This window comes from Hyperoodon ampullatus (genome assembly GCF_949752795.1).
Source record: "Hyperoodon ampullatus genome assembly, chromosome: 3".
NCBI lineage: Eukaryota > Metazoa > Chordata > Mammalia > Artiodactyla > Ziphiidae > Hyperoodon > Hyperoodon ampullatus.
Window position 1 is genome coordinate 28,938,843 of NC_136916.1, and position 23,129 is coordinate 28,961,971.

A 23,129-nucleotide genomic window follows, 5' to 3' on the forward strand; every position below is an offset into this window, starting at 1 on the left:
GATTCACACTATTAAAATTAGATACTTTTTTATTTTTCGTTATTGTGTCTATAGTATACACTTAAACCTTTGTTTTAAGTGTATGCTCACCCTGCCGAGTTTGGATGGTGCATCTTCACTTCCTGTTCTGTAAATTAGGGATGGCGGCCGTCAGTCACCCTCGTCTTTCCCAGCCAACTTCTCTGCACGATGAACGTATTTTTATACTGTCATCACCAATGACATGTATACTCCGTTCTGTACCATAACTGTCTTCTCTAGTTCCCCTGTGCCGTGAGTCCAAGAGTTGAAACCACTGAGCAGCATCCACCGCTCAGGACACTGTAAATCGCCTGGCAGAGCCAGGTGGTTTCCTGGATGCACGCGGTTCTCAGTGGCGGGAACATCTCTGCAGAAAGAGCACGTCCTCCCATGGGGTCACATCCATCCTCCCTGCCCCCACCACCAGCTCAAACCACATCACACTGAAGGGTGGTTCAGCAGCTAGACTTTCTTAAACGGCTTTGGGAGGTCACGTGACCTCCAAGCCTTCTCACCCACGGCGCAGACCGGCTTCCCCCGCTGCTGGAGCCTCTGCCCAGCCGGCCAAGGGGACCCCACACCTCCCGCCTGGACCACCATCCCCAGCATCCACGCCGTCCTCTTTCTGTCTCTAGAAACACCATTAAAATGCGCAGGAGAGAAACTGAATGTCCACGTCTCCCTAAGTGTCTTGACTTGGTTCTCTTGCTCATGGAAGTGTTTGCTAGGGGATGCTGAGCTCAAGCTGACTTGCCCCCAGTATTTTCCAGGGTTTTTTCTATAATCTCTTATCTAGTATCTCTGACTAGAAACATCCTGTCTGACACATTCAGTTGCAGTGGTCGCCCCACCGCTGCCCACAGAAGAGAAGGGTTTTTTTTACTTGAATGCTACATAATTTCATAAGACTGTGCAGAGGTCAGCCAGTCACCTTCCCTGACATTTTTTTCTTTTTGGTTGCGCCGGGCCTTAGTTGTGGCAGGTCTGCTCCTTAGTTGCGGCTCGCCAGCTCCTTAGTTGTGGCATGCGAACTCTTAGTTGTGTCATGTGGGTTCTAGTTCCCTGACCAGAGATCGAACCCAGGCCCCCTGCATTGGGAGCGCAGAGTCTTAACCACTGTGCAACCAGGGAAGTCCTTCCCTGACATATTTAAGCTGTTTATTTGTGCAGTTTTTCCTTATATCATTTATTTGTTAAATTCCTTCCTTCATTCATATTTTTGTCAAATTTTTAATATTCTGAGTTAATCCCCAGCCTTCTACCTTCCTTCCTTGTTGTTAATCTACCTTTTACTCTGTGTTCTTGGGAGGTTGGCCCAGTGGGGCAGCCACTTAATTAAAATGTAATCGATGAGTCCTGTCTGGGACGCAGGCTCTCGCCTGCCCTTGGCCCTGACTTGGAGCATCACGATTTCTCTGGGACACGAGTAGCCCCTGCGGCAGCTGGTCTGTGCTGGAACTTGGGACCCCTTTCCACCCTCTGCATTTCACTTCCCTGCACCCCCAGGGCTTCTTCTCCAGCAGACTGTGGAGGTCTCCCTCCTCCATCGTGCCAGAGTCACAGATCTGCTCCCTCTGGAACCCTTTCCTTCCCATGGGGGCTGGAAAAGGAGGAGAATCAAACCACCCTCTCGAACCCAAACCTGGACCGCATTATTGAGCCCGTTGTCAAGCGATGGCTCTAACTGCTCCAGGCATTTCCACAGGGAAGCGATTCTTGAGGGGCTGTTAATAATGATTCTTATTTGATATGAAATTTATAATTTTGATAACATTTTCACATACACTAATCAGTTGATTGCTCTGACCCTGAGAAGTGGGAAAGGTGGGAATCTTTACTGTCGATTTTAAGACGTACAGACACCAAGACCAAGAGGCTGGGTGACCCTCACATCTTGCGGGGGTGGCGCTAAAATGCGGCTGCAGATTCCTGTCCTTCCTGCCCAGGTTGCCTCTGGACGCTGCTCCGGGCATGATAGTGAAGATTTGTCCATGAAGTTGTTTATTTCTAAGGTTATTAAACAGCCAGAAAAGAAGAGTTTCCTAGTGTATATTTTTAGAAGTTTACATTTAAACCTGTCTTTTGCTAGCCTGGCCTGCAAAACATATGCAGAAGCTATGGCTTGTACAAATACTCTTTCCCATTTAAGTTAATGTGCAGCTTTAAACATACACGAACATCTGAGATTTATAAGTGCCCTGAAGAAATGCACCTCCCTTGAAGTCGGGCAGGAGAGAACACAGCCCAGAACAACCCCATCCAGAACGCCAGCCGCTCTGGGCAGAGTGGTCAGGCCTGTCTTATTGGGGAAAATCGTAAAGTTAATCGTGAAGATTAACTCAGCAGTGGAACATTAGCAAACTTTTCTGAGTCGTGAGTGGTAGGAGGTGTTTGCTGCGTGCGTTTTGCTCAGGTGAGCACGGGAGGTGGAGAATCTCATTTGCAGGGTCCATGCCGGGCTCTGGCTTGAGAAGCATGGGCACTTAAACACTGTTTTCCCACTTGCACTCGATAAATCCTGACAGTTTAAATACAGGTGAAACTTCTTTCAGTTCACCAGGAGCACTCGGGAAAGCCCATCTTCACAGAGCCCTTGCAGAAGCAGGATTCAGGGACTTTATTCCCCATATTCCAAAACTTTCTTTCCATCTTCTTCCTGAGTGACTGGCAATTACTTTGATCATAAAATTAAAAGAGGGCTCTTTTATTTATACCCAGTAGGGCACAGGGAGATAAGCTGGAGATGAACTGGACAGAAACCCTAAACAGAAGCCCTGGCTGTGACAAAAGATGATAAATTATCATCTGGATTCCAAGGAATTAATCATAATGATTGCTAAGTGGTTGCTGAGAAATGTGAAGTTGACGCAGCGTCTCCGTGGAGACACAGGACACAGGCTCAGAAGCATTAAGATCCATGGGGGCTGATGTGCCCCACAATAAGAAGTATGATGGACAATTGATCTTAAATCTGGGGTTTAAACTGTTAGGTTTAAACCACAAAATGCAGGATAGATTTTCCACTGACCCTGCGTAGCACGCATGCTGACTTGTTTATGGTAAATGTCCCTCCTTAAAATAGAGGGGAAAAGAACAATAGGCCCAGCCAGCCCACTCCCGACTTGTGTAGAGATGAACGGTAGTCTAGTCTGGAAGAAATCACCAGGTGCCGATGGGTCAGAGCCCTGACCCTGGGCCACTCCCCCATGGAATGCCTTAGTTCCTCCTTCTTGGGAAGGAGGTGCGTGTGAGGAAATACATAAAGAAAGGAGGAAGACAGAGTTTGCGCTGCATTCTTTTGAGATCAGATCCCCCCATCAAAGCTGCTCAAGCGCTCTGCTTTTGTATGATCATCAAGACATAACCCAGCATTTAATTGCCCAAATGTTTTCACGGGGAAAAAAAACCAACACTATTTTATCTCGAGGCCATAAAACTAACCCCATTTTTTCCCCAATCTCTTAAACTACAATCTTTTTTTTTCCCCCAGTGGAAACATAACACTAAGTTTGTTAGTGAAAGAATAAAAGAAGATACTAATATGTACTATTTGTCTTTGTGCCAGGGATTGTTTTGGGGTGTTTAAACCATGTCGTCTTATTCAACAAAATAGTCCACATTCTCCCTAATCATGAGCATCAGGTTGTACGTGCTGGTCACGCCTGCCTGTGAAAGAGGAGAGAGGGAGGGAGGAAAGAAGGAAGGGAGGGAGGGAGGGAGGGAGGAAGGAAGAAGCATCAGCAAAGTTGCTGGGCGCAGTCCTGTCCGTTAGCCAAGAATTTAATCAGCTCGGATCACCCCCCACCCCACATGGCTGCAGGTACGACAATATTCTGAAGGGTCGGAACTAATTAATGAGCAAATGTGAAGCTGGGTAAAGCTGTACCTTTGAAGTGCTTTTGATTTTCAGATACGTGCACTTAGGGTCCTGGTTTATACTCCTTTCTCACCCAGTTACCCTATATTTACATTTTCAAGACTCATCCACCTGCTCAGGTGGCCTTGCTGGGACGTAAATCCCGGAGGAGCACTTGGTGTCCTCCCAAGTGGGGGGCTGTCACTGTAAGGAAACCCAGGTCTCGTGGTTTAACGGGGGAAAGCAGGGTCCTGGCTTCTTGCCGATGGCTTGGCCTCCAGCACCACGGCCCCTCCCTGCGGGTCCGCTCAGAGCACCTCTCAACAGTCCTGTGTCCTGCTCTGCTGGGCTTGGCGATCCCCAGGGTTTAGGGTTCTGGACACCCCGCCAGCAGGAGCCTGGGAAAGAGGACGGTCCCCGGAGCCAAGGCAGGTGGAGCTGGGTCAGTCCCAGGTCAGGGACCTCGGGGCGGAAGTGGAGCAGGAAGGCGGCTCCCGCGGATGAAAGGGTCGGGAGAGGGGAGGCGAGAGGGTGTCCATCTCACAGGGGCTCATACCTGCGTCGTCGCCGTGAGCGAAAGAGTTTTCACTAACCAACCAGATGGTCAGCAGCCATTGGAGCCAGAAGTAGCTCACGTCCCTCAGTCCAGAAAAGACTAGACCGCATCAGGAGGTTGGCAGCAGGGCACGTGGGGAGAGCCGACTCCCTAGCGCCTGCATGGGGTTCCCTCTGAGCTCCTCATCCACAGGGCAATGCACAAATCCTTACGCATAACTAACTGTCCTCCTAAAATTGGTGCATTTGCAATGGTTAGAGACTGAAAGCCCTGGGACACTGTTGTCTTCCGATTTGTGGAGATGCCATAAATCAAGATCCCAGGGGGAGAAAGTCCCCCACCCCCAATCAAAAGTGAAAATCTTTCCTGTCAGTCTCAGTCCTAGCACATCCGTCACAGACCAGACATGTCTAAGACAGCTTTTTTTTTTTTTTTTTTGGTATGCGGGCCTCTCACTGTTGTGGCCTCTCCCGTTGCGGAGCACAGGCTCCGGATGCGCAGGCCCAGTGGCCATGGCTCACGGGCCCAGCCTCTCCGCGGCATGTGGGATCTTCCCGGACCAGGGCACGAACCCGTGTCCCCTGCATTGGCAGGTGGACTCTCAACCACTGTGCCACCAGGGAAGCCCTAAGCCGGCATTTTTAAATCCACTTGCTTTCAAACTGACTTGAGGAAATTTGGAGAATAGAAAGCTGAGAAGAGTAGAATATTGAATCGCAGGAAAAGACTGAGAATTAAACACAGACTTGGACCAAATAATGACTAGATGTGAAACTGCAGGAAATTCTCTGCAAATACTCAGGGTGCAAACCCCAGGGGGGCTGGGAACCTGGGTGAGAAGGAAACGGTGCAGGAACATCGAGCGGACCGTGGAGGAGGGTCTCCTGACGCCGAGCCCAGACCGTGGAAGAGCCTGGCTTCCCCCAGTGGGTGGTGGAAACGCTAATGCTTGAGTCATTACACTCACTGGACATGGCCCAGAAAACAGGGCATCAGGACCAATCACACAGCACACCGTCGGGCGGTCTGCACGCAGGGTGAATGCCGTTCCTTTCTGTCTCTAGTTTCTATAGTTTGGGTATTTGTTTCTTTGACACTGGTTGGTATATTTTACCTTCAGTTTTATTCTTAGAAATTTGGTAATCATTTCCTCCATAGTCAGATGTAGTATTGTGAAAATCTATTCAGAGTTGGAAGAGGCTAAGAATTGCTTAGTCCCGGCTAAACAACTAAGAGTGCATTCCCAGAGATTCCCCAGAGTTGGAGGTGAGGGTGCATGCATGGCGTGGGAGTTCCATGCATCAGGTGTGGGCCAGCTGGAGGGCAAGCCGGCCCAGTCACCTTCGCACGTCCTGGGAGGCAGTTTCCCTGGTGGGGGAGAGAGGGTGGGGTGAGTCCTTTGGGGCATGAGCACACCAGTCCTCGGGCTGAGGAGGGCAGTGCAGGAGGCCAGCCAGAGAGGGGCGGTCACTCTCCCTGGAACATTTCTTCAGCTGTGTTTGCAGGGAGCAGTCTCAAGGGGTGACGTACAGTTTTCCTTTGGGACTTGCTAACCGCTGATGACGGAGAGGTGCCATCCCCAAGTTCAGGGACCCCCGAGCACGGGCAGCACCCGCAAGCCCCCTGCACACACTGCCTGAGACGGGCAAGGGCACCTAAGTAGGCACAAGGCTCTTGCTGCCGGCGGTGCTGCGAGTCACAGTGCCCTTTGTCTCCAGTCCGGGGATCGCGTGTCTTCCATGTCCTCGAGACAGTAAGCGGCTGACTTAGCAGCAGCTGGTGGCGGGCGGGTGGATCCCAGCCCTGACCTACACCCCTGCGCTTCACAGCACAACGTGAGGTGTACACGCGCTGCTCCACACCTTGCTTTTTTCACATAACGATATCCCTTAGAAATCTTTCTATTCCTCCAGAGAACTTCTCTACAGGGGCCCAGTATACAGGTGAACGTCCTCCGCTATAAGCAGTCCCCTGCTGGTGGGTCAGTATTGGGTCACTCATATTATTTCACTTGCAAACATCGCGGTAGTAAATCACTTTTACATACATCACTTTCACACAACGTGCAAAGATACCACAGCCACACCAAACAGAAGGCCAGTTGCTTCGTTCTCACCACGAACCCATGAGCTTTGCTAGGAAGCAGCTGTGCGCAGCCCTCGAAGGGACCAGAGGGGGACGCGGGGGCATGGCCCCTCCTATGCCCCCCATGGGGTCATAAGGATCTCAGGATGGAAATTGCTGGATGGAAGGGAGGCTGTATTGCCGCTACCTACCTCCCATCTGCCCTGCTGCTCTTTAGGGAAAACGGAGAGCCTGGGCCATCAAATCAGAAAGCTCAGCACCCTCTCCCGCTGCTGTCGCTGTTCTCAGGTGTGAGCCTGTTTCGGAAGCTCCTGAAATGCGGCCCCAGAAGCGAGACCAGGGCCCCAGGCGGCTCCTGCTCGGCGCGGGGCCCAGGGAGGGGCTGCCCCACCAGGACCCCCGCACCTCCTGTGAGAGGCGGTTCCAGAGAGGGACGTGCTGGCCCCGGCATCCTGCTGTCCGTGCTGACCTCTTGGGGGTGTCGAGAGTGGCCCTCGGCCCAGGCTGCACTTTCACAGGAGCCTCAGGGCCCAGACTGCCTGGTGCCCAGACTTCCTGGTGCTCCAGGGCTGGGCCTTGAGTCCAGACGCAGAGACATGCCCCAGCTTCAGGGCAAAGCCGCAGAGGTAAGCGGAGCAGAGAAGCAAGTGTCCCTTTGTGCAGGAATCCGGGGCTCTGAGGGACGCTGTCTCCACGCAGGGAAGGTGGCCGACCGTCCTGAGTTTGCCTCAGAGGCATAGGCAGGCGGGCAGGGACTGGCCTGCAGTCTGTCCTCACAGACATCCTTCCGTCCTGAGCAGAGGCCCTCCCGTCAGAGAATCTTCCAATTAAGGAACGAATCTTCCTCAACCACAGACCTGCGTCCCGCCCTGTCTGGGTCACACACGTGGGGAGACATGGCACTCAGGTCCTTCAGGCCAGGAATCGGGGTTCACACACTCGGGGCCCCACTGGGCTGGGATTGGGGAGTGAACGGAGTTCTGGGCGTGACTCCGGCCTCACAACTGAGCCAGGTATGCACACCCCCCCCCAGTACCTTTTGCCCCACTGGCTGGCTATTTACAGGTGAACTTGAGGCTTGGATGCAGGGGGACGGGGGGGCGGTGCTGGGTGAGGTGGAGAGCAGACCCACTGCCCCACGGAGAAGGCAGCGGCCGCAGGGCTCTGACGCCTCCTCTGTCCACCAGGTCTGGACGTCAGGCAAGCCCAGGTCGTCGTCCTGGCCTCGGGGACCAAGTGCATCAGCGGCGAGTACATCAGTGACCAGGGGCTGGTGGTCAACGACTGCCATGCGGAGATCGTGGCCAGGAGGGCGCTGGTCCACTTCCTGTATGCACAGCTGGAGCTGCACCTGAGGTGAGTGGGGATCCCAGGCGGCCATGCAGCCCCCATGCCTGGTGTCCCTCTATCCCAGCCGACCCTGAACGTGCCAACGGCCATGCCCTGAAAGCATGCCAGCCCCTCCCAGACTCCAGGCCGAGTCTGTTTCTCTCCCCAGGCCTCGTCCTGGGGCCCCCAGGCTCAACTGCCCGGACGAGCCCAGCCAGCAGCTCTGAGCCCTGTCCTCCTGTGTGGGGCAGGCTCTCCCTGCACCCCGCCCCGCAGCAGGAACCTTTCCTGCACCTGGTGCCCAGGCACCACGACGGAGGCGGCCAGTGATGGGCTCTGTCTCCCCGTTTCTGGCCTCCTCCTCCTCCCTGCATGTTTGCATCTTAAAGGGGGGGGGTTCTGTAATGAAGACCCTGAGCAACGTGCCCAGATGTGGGATGCCTAGTGCTGTTGGGCGGCCATTAGGAAGCAGCAGGCTGTCCCCTGGGGGGCATCTCCCTCTAAGACCCCCTGAGCAGTAGCAGAATCACGGGTGGCTGTAGGCACAACGTGTGTCTCTGCCAGAACCTCTGTCCTTCCACACCCTCCGGAGCAGTGTTCCTCAAACCCACTAGCAACAGGGGCCTGGGGGCTTCAGGCGGCAACTCCCACCTGCCCGTGGCCTGTGCCAGGGCCACACAAAGGGAAGGCGGGTCCAGAGGTGCTGAGTAGACTCAGGAAAGTGATGCCTTCTCACACTCAGTTAATTTCTGTCTGAGCCCCTGATTTGCAGTTTCTCCTTGGTTCCAGGCTGGCAGATGGTGCGGCCAGGGTTGAATGTGGGGAAGGGAGTTGGAAATCTCTCCAAATGTGGGAAGGGTTTCTCTCCTGAATATCCAACTGCCAGGTCAGAAATGTTTCCAAACACCCCTAACTCTGGATGTGTCACCGTGGCCCCAGGCTGACGTTTAGGGCTGGCTGTGTGCTGGCACCAAGCTGCGGGCCGGGGGCACCCAGACCCCTGCCCTCAGGGGGTCAGGGTTAGGGGACAGAGATCAGCAACGGCTGCAGAAAGCCAGGGCCAGGCGTTTGCTCCGAGGTTTTGGGGAGAGCCTGGGGGGCCTGGCAGCAGAAGGAGCACAGTCAGGGAAGCAGAAAGGCTGGTGGGACGCCTCAAGGGTTCCCGGGGAGAAAATGTCTGCTCTGCTGCCTGCGTGTTCTCAGAATCCATCACCAATGGGGCAGAACCTGTAAAAACAGCAAGACCGGCGGGAAGGAGCCGCCCGTGACTGGTGAGAACGGGTCTGGGAGGGGCCACAGCTAGGCCCGCTCTGTGCAGGGGGTGCTCCGCACCGCCACTGAGAAGGGGGGCACGGGGGGTGTCATGTGGGGAGGACAGCGCCGGGGCACGGCCGAGGCAGAAGAAGAGGGGTCCCCGCGCCGGATTCCTCACTGGGCTGCGGCCGAGCCCTGCCTCTCTATCCCTGTTCTCCGTCTAACAGAGAACCATCTGCCCACGGCGGCCGTGTAGAGCGCAGCGTCCTGCGGGCACACAGGGAGCATCGTGACCCACAGGACGGCCGTGTTACAGACACATTCGGGGTCATGGGTACCGAGGACGCTGGGCTTGTGAAGGATGGGCTTGACTGTGGGCGGCGGGGAGGCCGAGGATGCAGCCTCTGCGGGCCGGTGGCTCTCACCCAGCTGCTCCGCGGCTGGTCCAGAAGGTTTCATGCAGGAAATGGATCAGGTGCCCCGGCCGGCCTCCCGTAGCTGACGGGGCCCCTCTCTGTCCCCAGCAAGCGGCGCGAGGACAGCGAGCGCTCCATCTTCGTGCGGCTGCAGGAGGGCGGCTACCGGCTGAGGGAGGATGTCCTGTTCCACCTCTATGTGAGCACATCCCCCTGCGGAGACGCGCGGCTCCACTCGCCCTACGAGCTCACCACGGACCGTAAGCGCCCAGCTTTCTGCCTTTGTGTTCGAACAGCCCGAGACTCTCCTCCCTGGTTGGCGGGTCCCGCTGTCCGCTTAGACACCGCCTGCTTGCCTGGGTGGCGTGGCCCTGAGGGTCAGGCGACCGCATCTGCAGCATCGGAATGGCATCCTCTAAAACCTCGGTCCAAGGGCCCACATCTCTGGGGACAGCGTAGCTGGAGACGGGACAGAGGCTCTCTAATTGCTGGGGCCCCGTCGCTGCAGCAGGTCAGGAGTAAATCACAGAACAGGCTGAAGTAGCACAGAGGTGGGTCACTTGGAGGTGGAGCTGACCCCAGGGCTGTGTCTGCCTCTGTCTGCACATGGGGGAGGGTAAAGACGTCTCCCTGGGCACCTGGCCTCTCCCACAAAAGGTGTGAAAGCCCTGGGCGGGACCTGCCCTCTCGGGTATTTTAGGAGAGCAGGTGACCACAGACGTAGTCGCGTCCACCCAAGAGGTGACACCATGGTCCTGGGGGGAGGATACCGCAGCCTCGTCTGTGCAGGTCTCGTGGGGTCAGTGTCTCCCCAGGTGCCATTAGGAAAGTCTGTTACTGACGCTACGTGTGTGTGTTACACATGCTCGTAGACACACCACACACACACATGCACACACACGCAGACACATGCAGACACACGTGAACCCCTCCAGAAGCAGCATGAGGCAAATGTGATGAGGGCGGGGACATGGAGTATCTGTGTGTGATGAGGGGTCAGCCCCTGCTTAAGATGCTGAGGCACCCATGGCTCGTTGTGCTCGGAGGGAACCTACAGCAGAAAGAGACAACACAGTTATTGAAGGCGTGTTTGGGCCCTGACCCCCCCGGAAAGTCCACTGTGTTCTGATTACCAAGGGAAGGAGCGATGAGCACTTTCTGAGTGCCGGCTGCATCCTGGCTTGCGGTGAATGCCTCCGCCTAAGATAAGGACGTGCAGGGAAATAGCTCTCTTTAAAACCCTGCATGAATTTAACCGATTTCTCTAATACTCAGATTGTATGCGGGTCCAAAAAAATGCCTTCTGCTTTTACCAGTGTTCCTCCAAGCCCATCGCTTTCCCCTCTGGGGAACGGTTGGACAGAGTCCCCTGTAATAGGGTACCGGTAACATTTCCATTGCTGTCTTAGCACGGGCTGCCCTCCTGAACAGCACAGGCTGGGTGGCTTATAAACAGCAGACATGGATTCCTCACAGTTCTGGGGGCTGGGAGTCCAAGATCAAGGTGCTGGTAGATTCGGTGTCTGGTGAGAAGCCGTTTCCTTTTTCACAGACAGCGTCTTCTCTCTGTGTCCTCACCTGGAGGGAGGGGCAGGGAGCTGTGTGGATCTCTTTATAAGGGCACTGATCCCATCATGGGGGCTCCACCCTCATGACCTCATCACCTCCTAGAGGACCCACCTCCTGACACCATCACCTTGGGGGTTAGGTGTCAACATACAGAATCTGGGGATACACACATTCAGACCATAACACCCACCTATGGAAAGTCAGTGGGAGAATCAAGTCAAACAGAGAGTCACGAAAGGGAACCTAATCAATGTCAGGGAACTTCCAGGGAGCTGCCCCAGGAGGAGAGCAGGCTGGGGGACGGGCAACGCAAGCAGTGGGCTTGGCCCCTCCAAAGGCCCCTGGGGTTGTGCAGAGTGTTCCTTCTGACCGCGCAGCCTCAGAGAGAGAGAGAGAGGAGAAAACATGAGAATTCATTTTCTCGGAGGCGCTCGTCAGGCTGGATCTACATGGTACCAATTCCCCACATGAAATTGTGAAATATGGTCCATTAGCTACTTGGAATTATCCTTCCATTTTCTCTCAGAAGACCTGGCATCGTGGAGACCCAGCCAGGAGCCCTCCAGTTCCAGGAGGAAAAGTCCTGCAGAACTTTGGGGAGGCCCTGACTCACCAGCTTCCTGCCGGCCGGAGTCGGGGAGCCCATCCCGCCCCGCCCCCGCGAGACTGTGCTCTCTGCCAGGGACGGTTCCAGGTCATCAGCCTCCCTAGCCTTAATTCCAACTTGCAAAGCCGGTGGTTTAGAAAAACAAGCAGATACGTTCTCAGTGCACCCTGGGGTTCTCCTCCAGGCACAGATGTCTTTTACTTCGTGGTGTCTTAAGAAGTGGCAGGTGCAGGTAGAAGGGACAAAACAAAGCGTTTTCCTCACATTTTTGCTGCAGATGTGCCTGCAGAAATGAGAAGCTGCTCCTAGGTTATTTTGGCTGGTGTTTCTCCCCAGGGTTCCCACAGGGGCCCCAAGCGGGCACCTGGCGGGTCTGTCCCTCAGACGGCCAGCAAGTGTCCTGCATCACCTTCCTTACTCGTCGGCCAGGGCAAGAAACCCCGAATGCCTGCCGTCCCCCACGTGGAGGACCTTTACAGGTGGCTCAGCCTTCTCCATTTGCCGAGGCACAAACGCCCCGGAATTGTTTTGTTTTAGAGAGAATTGGCTAATGCGGGGATGGGGTGACCCTGCTGGTGGCTCACTCTAAGGGTGCCTCCTTCGCTGGACCTCGGAGGAGTGGGTGTGGGTGATGGGGATCCTTAGGGGTCCCCTCCGGGGCAGAGGTGACAGTGACAGGCCCCCTGGAGGCAGGGCCTGCCCGAGGGGCGTTTAGCAGGGATGGGCGTTCCCACCTCCTGCAAGCCACCCCTGCAGAAGCCCAGCCTCACTGCCCCACGGCCTCAGGGTCCATGCTCCTGAACAGGCCCAGGGCACCCGACCCTGAAGGTCACGGCAATGTCCTCGCATCCACAGATGCAGAGCATGACATGCTCAATCCTCTCCCCGGAGGAGTCACACCCAGGAGAAGCTCTGGCCCTGGACACCGAGGCCTCCAGCTTCTCACCCACAGCTGCTCCGGGAGCCACCCCTCCACTGGCCAGCATGTCCCCTGCCAGTCCTGGTCACTTTGGCTGGTTTGATTGTCACCCCTTGCTTGGTCTGCAGGAGCCGTTGTACATCTTTCTGCACAACCCACAGCCACAGTGCCAGGGGTCACCCCTCCCTCTCTCACACACAAGTACACACACGAGCACAAGCACACGGCACACACGCACAACAGATGCCTGACGTACGGGACCACGGACACACCTGTTCAGTGATTAGGTCTAAGGGAAGTTCTCAACAGACCTGCCCAGGTGGCCCCCTGTCCTTTAAGAAGGAAGGAAGGCAGAGTGAACCCCAGCAGAGAACCAAGTCTGACCCACCTGTGGCAGAGCCCCCCGCTGTCCACCAGGGACTCTGGCTTCAGCTGTCGCCACAGCCCTAAAGGTTCCATGAGTTGCAGGAGCCACAGACCCCTGAGGCCCAGTTCAGGGGCTCTGCAGCTAAGGGACAATACACAGTCCCACCCCTGGAGATGCCTGTGGCTCCAGAAATTCTAAAGTCCCTGGGGTTTTTTTCCGTCAAAAACATTCACTTGGACATATCGTAGGTTCTCCCTTCCTAGAGTCCTTAGAAATGGACTCAGTGTCCATTGGCCAAGATGTCTGGGGAGGCGTGCTGCCTGTGAGCAGGTGTGCACAGATTTGGTTGTTTCCAAACCCGACTTACCTACAGCACTGCCAGGAAGTTTCTACAACTTCAGGTTCCTGTGCCCACTCTCCCAAGATTCTGGTGCCTCGGGATGCAGTGGGTCTGAGGGTCCGTACTTTTAAAACTTCCCCAGTGATTCTGAGGACCAGCCATGTTCTGAGCCCCCGGGTTCAAAACCCCCTAACCTGTCTCCTGCCCCATTGGTTTCCTATCCTCTCCCACCGGAGGGCAGGCCTGCGTGATGACGGGGCACTGGTGGAGCGTCTGCAAGGCCCGCAGACACGGGGGCAGTTCTAATCAGAACCTAAATGAAGAGATTAATGAAAAGACCTGGGCTGGTCACAGTGGCTGGGTGACCGTTCTCCTTCCAACTCACCAGCACTCTAATGCAAATTCCTCTTGCTTGGCAGGTTCTTTAAATAACCTAGAAAAGTCAGTCCTTAGTGCCATTTTACAAGAGTTTAACAACTTAGTTCAAATCTCCGATCTATCTCCCACAAGAAGCCATGAGAAATAGCATGATTACATCACACAGCTATCTTACAAGTGTGAACTGAATGCCTGTACGTCTGAGCCAGTTCTATTCCTTGTACATGACAGCAGCTCAAGAGATTGCTCCAAAATCCCATAGGAAGTCAGGGAATCTAAAATACACTTCCTGACGCCCCATCTTCTGATGTGACTACTGAGCTACAGAGCATGCAACACATGATAATATCCGTGCATTGTAAGGTCAATGGATTTAAATGGCTTCCTAACTCACATAGTCACTGTCACCATCCTCACCAGGTAGGATAAGAACACCCACGTGACCACATGACAAATATTGTAGATGTCATTATTACAATAAATAGTAGACCACATCATGGGTATACCTTCTGGGATATACCTTTTGAAGCTTATTTGGGGTTTAAAAATATTGTCTTCTTTCCTATACTTTTTTCCCATTTCTGGCTCTTTCTCTCCCCTGCACCATTGCAGCAACCATGCATCACATTTTAGATAGACCTTTGCTCCCTTGGTGGACTTCCTCAGTCGCCATCTGATTCTCTCCTGAAAATAGAATATTCACTTGAACAATTTTCTTAAGCATATTACCAGCCGCACTTTATCCTGACATCAGGGTCCGAAAGTAAGGGTTTTAGATGAACAAACACTACACTGAAGAGTTTCATGAGATGGAGTATCGGAATTAGCTGAGAACATTCTTATGGGTTTGGGAGCATTTATGTATCCACGCAGTCAGAGTCTTAATGCTCCACACTTCCACTGTCTAGGGCACACGACAAATCCACTGCAGATGATTTAAGATCAGTTCCCCGCAGTTTCTGGTTGAATTGGCATTTCGTTCTGCTTGAAGTAGCCTCTTCAACTGCCTCCTGCCTCTCGCAATTAGGCAAGAAAGAGCCAGGGTAAACGAGCTCTGCAAGATCGCAACGCTCAGAGCCACTGGGACTGATCACACTGGTGGGGGAGCTGGAGGAGGCAGCCGAGACTCAACACCTCCGAAAATAAACACTCATCAGGAGCATCTCATGCACCTGGCTCTTCAGGAAAAATTCATCTACCTGAAAACTTTAGGTGAACTCCTAGAAACCAGCTGTTACTCAAGCCAGGCCTCCAGGTTGTCATGGCCTTAACAGGCTACAAAATCTGCTTCAGGGAAAGTTAGTTGCACAGAAGCACTGGGTAAGAATTCAGAAGAGCCTCACAATGTAATAGGTGACTTTCCAGGTCTGGAAAATGACACAATAGTTGAAGCATTGAGAGAATGCTGAGGATACTCTTGAATATAATTACCAGAAAGAGAGGGACGGCAAGTACCGTATTTCCTAAGAAAGTATTCCCACACAGAAGACTTTAGTTCCTAACATTATGGTAAATTGTGGAAACTGTTAGCTACACCGGCCCTCCTTTCCCTCAGTGCCACCTGCCACAGGAAGTTGATATGATAAAGACCTCACCTGGATGGTGTAAAAAGTCAGGTCAAACCAAAGTTTTGCTCAAGTATTTTTGAGTCAGGTGAAATATTTTATGTTCAATTTATTATCATCACTATCATCATCTTTGTCATCATCATCATTGTCTCATTGTCATCATTGCCATCATCATTGTCTCACCATCATCACCATTATTATCATCACCATCAGCAGCAGCAGCAGCATCATCACCAACATCACCATTGTCACCATCATTATCATCATCACCATCATCACCAGCAGCAGCAGCAGCATTGTCATCCGATTCCTAGTGCCATTTAAACATGCAAAGAAGAGATTCAGGCTCTACCTAGGGGGAGGGCTGGGCATCCCTTGGCTGTGCCCCTCCCTCCCCCAGGCTCAATCTCTCAGCTTGGTTCTTCCTTCCATAGATGACTCATAGGCCAGTCCAAATTGGATCTCATCAAGGACCTGGTTAGTAGTACGGTCAATAAGCTATCTAAAACCTCTCAAAAGTTTACTTTCTCCAAGGAGTACAGCAACTTTCTTCCCAAGAGGTGGCCTCTAGGTAGTATGAATACATAGTAAAGGAACTTCAGTTCTTAGAAAGCATGAGAAAATATACTGGAAATTACTTCAAGATCTGTAAGAGAAGGTGCCCATATAAACCCAAATGTTATTAATTATTTGGGTAATAATTTATATTAATAATTTACCCTCACTCCAGTGCTGATAAATGAAGGAGAAACACATTTTCACAAATTCTAAAACTTTTAAAGAAGGCATTTAGTGTTCATCCCACCATCGTGTGTGTCAATGTTGGTATCACTATGGTAGTTCATATATAATTTGTACACAAAGCAGTTAAGCATTTCTATAATACATTATAATCCTGACTAAATGTACAGAACCTTTTTTTAAAAAAGAAAAAAATAATAAATTTAATCTTCCTCTCGTTCAAGCTAGTTCTTCAAATAACTGGTGTATATGGGTGTGGAGGTGACTCTGGAAAGGAAAGGCAGGAGAGAAGTAACAGGGCATCAACACCCCCTACCGTGGGCCGGTCTTTGGGTGTAGCAGACACCCCCTCACTGGGACTCTCGGCAGCAGCTCTGGGGTCCCAGGTCCCATCTCATTTAGTCCCTAAGCCTAGGAGGGAGGCACCACCACTACCCCATTTTCAGACGAACTAACTGTATCACAGTAGTTTTAAGTAGCTTTTCCAAGGCTACGCAGCTAGGAAACCATAGAGCCAGGACTAAAATCTAGATGAGGTTTGCAGCCCAGCAATTGGGCCGGATCCCACCAGCCGCCTGAGAACTAAGCATGGTTTTTACATTTTTTAATGGCTGGAAAGGGTGAGAAGAACATCTCCTGACACACGAAGGTGACATGGAACCCAAAAGTCAGTGTCTGTAAATGCAGCTCCTTCCCTGGCCCGTCTGTGCTGAGAGCTGGGCCGCAGGTCCAGTGGTCGGACCGAGACCAAACGGCTGCAGAGCCTCCGATGGTCACTGTCCAGCCCTTTGCTGTGACGCCGGCTGAGCCTGGACCAGAGGGGTTGCTGGGCCCCAGCTCCTCCCGTGTCTGTACAAGTCCGTCCCGCCCGGCACTTACCTCCAAAGCTGCTTCCTCATCCTGAACGCGGGCGGTGGCACTGGGGTCACTGGAGTTGCTTCCCAATGAGCTCCCCTCTTCTTCCCCTCCCCTCGGAGCCCCCCCGTGACCACCCTGTGTCCCCCCCACCGTGTCCCCAGCCCCCGTGTCTCACGCAGCTCTCGTCCCCTAGTGAGCAGCAGCAAGCACCTGGCCAGGAAGTTCCGGGGGCACCTGCGCACGAAGATCGAGTCCGGGGAGGGGACAGTGCCCGTGCGTGGCCCAGGCATGGTGCAGACGTGGGACGGCGTCCTGCTGGGCGAGCAGCTGGTCACCATGTCCTGCACGGACAAGATCGCCAGGTAAAGGCCCCCCTGTCCTCTGCACGAGTGCCGCCCGGGTGTGTGTTTGGCGGGGGGAGGGACAGGGACGGTGGTCCCAGAGGGGGGCCTGGCCGGGTGTTGAGGTGCACTCCACGGTCCCGGACTCTGCCCTGTCGGCCCTGAACTCCACACCCACCACGGGACGTGGCCGCCCGCTGCCCCACACACAGCTGTGCACTGGCCAGGCGCCTTCTGTACCATCACGGCCTCCCTGGAAAGCCGGACAGAGCCGTCAAAGAGGCAGGCGGGGCCAAGGAGAGGCAGGCACCCAGGGGCTCGGGAGCCAGGGCAGTGGGGACCCCAGCCCCGACCCCAACCCTGACCCGAGCCTGCATGCAGAGGGGCCGTGGCCCAGGTGCACTCGGTGCCTCTGTGAGGCTCCCTAGGCTACAGGGCAGTTAAAACCTCAGCCCTGGAGAACAGGGATCCGAAATCTCGAGGGAAATTACCATACGGCTACAGGAGAAATAAGGCCTTTTACTCCCCTGGAGTGACTGCCCCCGGCCTGACTGCAATACAGCAAAGCACTGATTTCTGCATCAAGGAGAACTGCCTGTAGTCGTCAACTAGCTCATCTTTCAGAAGGAAAAGTATCCTCCTTTGTAATGTTTTCATCTATTCATGAAGTGGGGAGAAGCAGCAGTTTGCACCTTAACGGAAATTCTCTTGCTCTCCCAGGATCGCATTGGGTCTCTAAATTAATTCTGACTCCCTAGAAAATGAAGTGAATGAATGATACAGAAGTTAAGTTTCACTGTCTCTAGGATCTTAAATGTCAACTGACAGAGAATTAAACTCGCTACAAAGCCCAGGTGATGTGGGACGTCAACAGTCCTGATGCTGAAAGTGCGGCATCTCTGCACCGGTGCCAAATTGAATCTCGGAGACAGACTTTTAGGTGAAGTAGAAAAGCATAGCTTTATTGCTTTGCCAGGCAAAGAGGGACACAGCAGGCTCCTGCCTCGAAAAACTATGTGTCCCCACCCGGGAGGATTTGATGAGGGAGTTATAACAATCCTTCAAGGGGGGTCGCTGACGAGATTAGGCCTTGTGCAGGGTCTTAGGTGGTCGGGTTTCCTAACCTTGATGGGCTTCTCTGGTCCCTTTAATCTCGCCTCAGGGGGTTTCTTGGCTGCTCCTCTCTTGATTAGCAACTGTTTGGCACCCAGGGAAGGTCATGGAGGCTGCAGTCTGTTCCCTAGAAACAAGAAATGGGGGACAGAAAGGCTTTCGTGCCCAGGAGCCCACAGGCCCCCTGGTTTCATTCCCACCAGTGACGCTCTGTTTAACAAAGTCTACTTAGAAAGCACAGTCCACATCACGTCCCTGGGCTGAGGAGGATTCTAACTGCTTTTGAGGGGGACATGCTGGGGACATTGTGATGCCTGTGGCTCTGGGCAGGCGGGGGGCCACCCCAAATTCATCCAGGAGTTGATGCAGCTCACGGGTAGCCCTGCCAGTCACCTGTCTAGTCCCCAAATCTGGTGGCCAGGTGAGTGGTGCCCAGACGGTGGGGAACACAATGGGGCAGGAGGGGCCTGGGGGGCATGGCACCAGGTCCCCTCCCACAACTCAGTCCCCTGGGAGCCCCGCCCACCTTCCCAGGACTTTCCTCAGGTGTTCCCTGAACACTCTGCTCACTCTCTCTCTCTGTCTCTGCCTCATCTGCCCGCCTTCCTCCCTGAACAAGCCCACCATCCCTGCCTCTCTCCCTGCAACCCCCGTGATGCCCTCCCCCTGCACCCCATGTCCTGCACTGGAATCCTACTCACCCCCACTATCTGCTTCTGCGTCTAAGGTCTGACCCTCAGGGGATCACTGGTGCCACCATGAGGGGTGCGTGCGCAGGTTAGGGTCGCGTCTCTGCAGGTGGGCACCCATCCATCGCCCAACGGGAGGCGGGAGCAGAGACGTCCAGCTCTGCAGGGGACCGAGCGAGGCTGGACTGGAGCGGAGATGGAGCAGGCGTGGGGTTTCCTGATGACAGCCGTGCTCAGAAACGCGGAGTCGGGGCGAGGCTTTCATGGACGGGGCAGTGGAGGGGTGGCCCCCGACCGTGCTGGACAGTGGGCAGGACTCACACAGGCTGAGCGGCTGGGTCAGACCTGGCCCAGGACCCAAGCATGTGGAAGGGGTCAACCCTATGGATGGAAGCTCTGTGCAACATTCCCACCAGTCCAGTGGTCAGGGTGGCCTCCCAGGGAAAAGGGCTGCGTTATGTGAATGTCATTATCATCAAACTCACTCCAAAGATCGTGGGAACCAGGCCCAGGCTGCCCCCCTCCCTAAACCGGGCACACAGCCGACAGAGTCTGCAAGCGCATGCAGGTCCCCAGGCTCCTGGGGGTACATCATGCTCAGCATCGTGTGGAAGCACACCTGGGGCATCACCGGGAGGTTGGAGAGTCTGACAGACCAGCACCAAAGCCAGGATGCCCAGCACCACAGACTGGATGTGGGCAGAACACCCCGGCCGCAGAAAGAGCTTTCTCCCCCTTCCATGGAAAAAAACACCCGAGGCCGGAAGTGGGGATACACCAGCTACATTTTTTCCCTTCAAAAATAATTTTTATGCTGACATAGCAGAAAACGAAATCTAATTTCTTCTCTTTGGAACAGAGTCATTGGAATTCCCAGGAAAATTCTTGGGCCATGAAAGTCTTTTGAAAGTGAGATTTTTGGCCGAAAAGGAATTTTAGTTAAAACCCTGGAGCAAAATACTATCTTGCAGATAAAAGCTGGTTCCAATGCTCAAGGGATAGTGGATACCTCTCCCTTGGGTGAATGGCTTCCAACCAAAACAGAACCAAACCTGAGACTCTGTGGCCACAAGATCCTAAATGCACCTAAGGCTACACGTTCTCATGCCTCCAGATAAAGGGAAAGTGTGATGGGACCATCTAGTCACACCGACTGGTGGAAACAGCCCACAGGGAGCGGCATCACACATCTGAAGTTCCCCTCACCCCCCATTAAAACATAAAACACTGGGCTTCCCTGGTGGCGCAGTGGTTGAGAGACCGCCTGCCGATGCAGGGGACACGGGTTCGTGCCCCGGTCCAGGAAGATCCCACATGCCGCAGAGCGTCTGGGCCCGTGAGCCATGGCCGCTGAGCCTGAGCATCTGGAGCCTGTGCTCCGCAATGGGAGAGACCACAACAGTGAGAGGCCCGCGTACCGCAAAAACAAACAAACAAACAAACAAAAAACCCATAAAAGACAGTAAGAAACATTAGGAGACTTGAAAAGTAAAAAAGACGACCAGCCAGTATCCCAGTCGTCACCGAAAACAGCAGGCACCTTGGCTGTAAACGCCTTAACCTTTTTCCTAAACACAGGCTTTTTCCTGTCATCAGGATTTTGCTGCTTCGGGCAGTTTGCTTACAGTCCATCACTGAACACTATGATCCTGGCTCCTTTCAAAGTCACGGGCATTGAATCCACGTGCAAGGCTGGGGGCACCTCCCTGCTGCTGGATCCCTGGGTGCTCACAAGTGGTTGCTCCGTGCACCATGTTTCCGGAAATATCTCTGTGCCAAAGCGTTTTTCCAAATCTCCGAGTACAGACTTAGGACATACTCCCCAGAGTGGGGTTACGGAGCCCAGGGTATGGGGTAAACAGAAGCAGTGGGATCTCCTGATGCCCCATAGCAGGTGGCATGGGCCCAACGGTGGCCCCAAAAGATATCCTTGTCGGGCTTCCCTGGTGGCACAGTGGTTGAGAGTCCGCCTGCCGATGCAGGGGACACGGGTTTGTGCCCCGGTCCGGGAAGATCCCACATGCCGCGGAGTGGCTAGGCCCGCTGAGCCTGTGCCTCCGGAGCCTGTGTTCTGCAACGGGAGAGGCCACAACAGTGGGAGGCTCGTGTACCGCAAAAAAAAAAAAAAAAAAAAAGATATCCTTGTCCCCAGACCCTAAACCCGTGAGTGTGGCCTTACCAGGCAGGATTAAGCCAAGGATGGTGAGAGAAGGTGGCCTCTAAATGCAGCTAGTGTATCCTCGTGAGTGAGGCCTTGGGGACCTGGGGACAGACGCCCAGAGCAGGTGCACAGGGAGGCCACAGAGACAGAGGCGGGGCCCAGAGGGACGCATCCACAAGCCTCTGAGCGCCAGGTGAGTGATGCCTGGGAGTGGGGTCTCCCCGGTGCCCCCTGGCTGCCACACCTTCACCTAAGTCCTCTGCCTCCAGGACCGTGAGTAAATTTCCTATGTTTTAAGCCCTTCCCCACCCACCTCACCCCCTGCCCCGGGAAACCAATATAACCAGGTAGGAGACACCACTCACTTGGCTCAACTCGTGTGGTCCTTGCAAAATTACAGAACCAAAGTCAGAGTGAAATCTATTCCTAAAATGCCACTGCTCATGCCAGGCTGGTGCAGACCCAGGGAAACTGCAGAATGTGGGTTGTTTCACCAGGTCCAGGAAACTCGACCTTCAACCCACGAGTTAAGGTTGGAGGCGCATCAAAGGGTTGGATTTTCCTGCAGCTCAGAGATAAAACAGACCAAGCCCTGCACCTCTGTGAGCCCAGGACAGATGACAAGTGTCACCGTGAGGCCCATGTTCCCATGGACGTGGCCTGGCTTTCTGGACATAAGAAGTCGATCTGAACTGTCACTAACAGGAAACACCGGCCACCTGAAAGGACAGGCGAACCAGGGAGGGGTTTTTGCTCTAAGAATCGAGAGGCAAGTAGCATATAAAAATCTAAATCTTCTGGAACTAATGTTCCTTTAGATATGGTTTCTAATTTTAAGCACCGGAGCTTGATTATCGATTGCAATGTGTCTTTAAATGAACAGATTAAAACTTTCTCCATAAAAATGAACTGTAAAGAATTACGGATGCTCTCTGGGGACCGAGGCCCCATCTGACTCCCCGCACTGAGATCTCAGGCTGCAAGAGTACCCCCCTCTGAGAGTGAGGACCTGGCTCCGCACCCAGCCCACCTGGCAGCCGGATGGTGTTACCTACAGCTCTGCTGAAATCAGGAGGGAATGTGTTCATGCTTCCAATCTCCAAATATGGGTCATTTTAAAACCACTGCTCTTACTAAACGCCCAGCCCCAAATGTTCCCAGCTTGGTGTAATAACCACTGCTCTTCCTTTACAGAAGACTGTGGTCACCTTACTGCAGCCTTTAGGGGAAACTTCACCCCATCTCCAGTGGTGAAGGTACAACCATGTATCTCAGATTGGGACTCGAACCTGGCCAAAACCCATGGTCTTTTAACTGAGATCACACACCTGGTTTCAGGATTTAACGAAGCTCAGGTTCTTGAAGTCTCATCGCAGAAAGCATTCAGTGAGAGACAAAGTGATAGGTAACAAGTGGATTTATTTAGAGAGAAACACACTCCATAGAGTGTGGGCCATCTCAGAAGGTGAGAAAGGCACAAGGGTATGGGGTTGTCAGTTTTTATAGGGGTGGGTAATTTCATAGGCTAATGAGTGGGAGGAATATTCCAGCTATTTGGGGAAAGGGGTGGGGATTTCCCAAAATTGGGCCACCACCCACTTTTTGACCTTTATGGTCTGGCCTTGGAACTGTCCTGGCACCTGTGGGTGTGTCATTTAGCTTGCTGATGTGTTACACTGAGCATATACTGAGGCTCAAGGTCTAGTGGAAGTCGACTTGTCTGCCATCTTGGACCCATTCGGTTCTAATCAGTTTATGTCATGTCCTTGGGCTGTGTCGTTCTTTTAAAAGTTGTGCCCTGCCCCCCTCCCTCCTGTTTCAGAGGTAGTGAGTGATAAACTCAGGAATGTTTGTCCAACAGAAGCGTGGTAACAGTGATGACACTCCCGCATCTGCCGCCTCTGCTACCCCTGCAACAATGCTGAGACAGGGACACAGATCTGAGGCAGCAGCCATCCCCT

General features: G+C 53.6%; 1 protein-coding gene across 1 annotated transcript in view; it reads left to right on the forward strand.

Moving 5' to 3' along the window:
• ADARB2 (adenosine deaminase RNA specific B2 (inactive)) overlaps window positions 1-23,129 on the forward strand; it is a gene marked incomplete at both ends in the record, with an annotated part of 372,267 nt that overhangs the window by 341,847 nt on the left and 7,291 nt on the right. Inside the window, 3 exons of the mRNA XM_079700997.1 lie at window positions 7,706-7,874; window positions 9,626-9,777; window positions 17,058-17,226. Coding sequence (XP_079557123.1) covers window positions 7,706-7,874; window positions 9,626-9,777; window positions 17,058-17,226 — 490 coding nt within the window. The remainder of the gene's footprint in view (window positions 1-7,705; window positions 7,875-9,625; window positions 9,778-17,057; window positions 17,227-23,129) is intronic.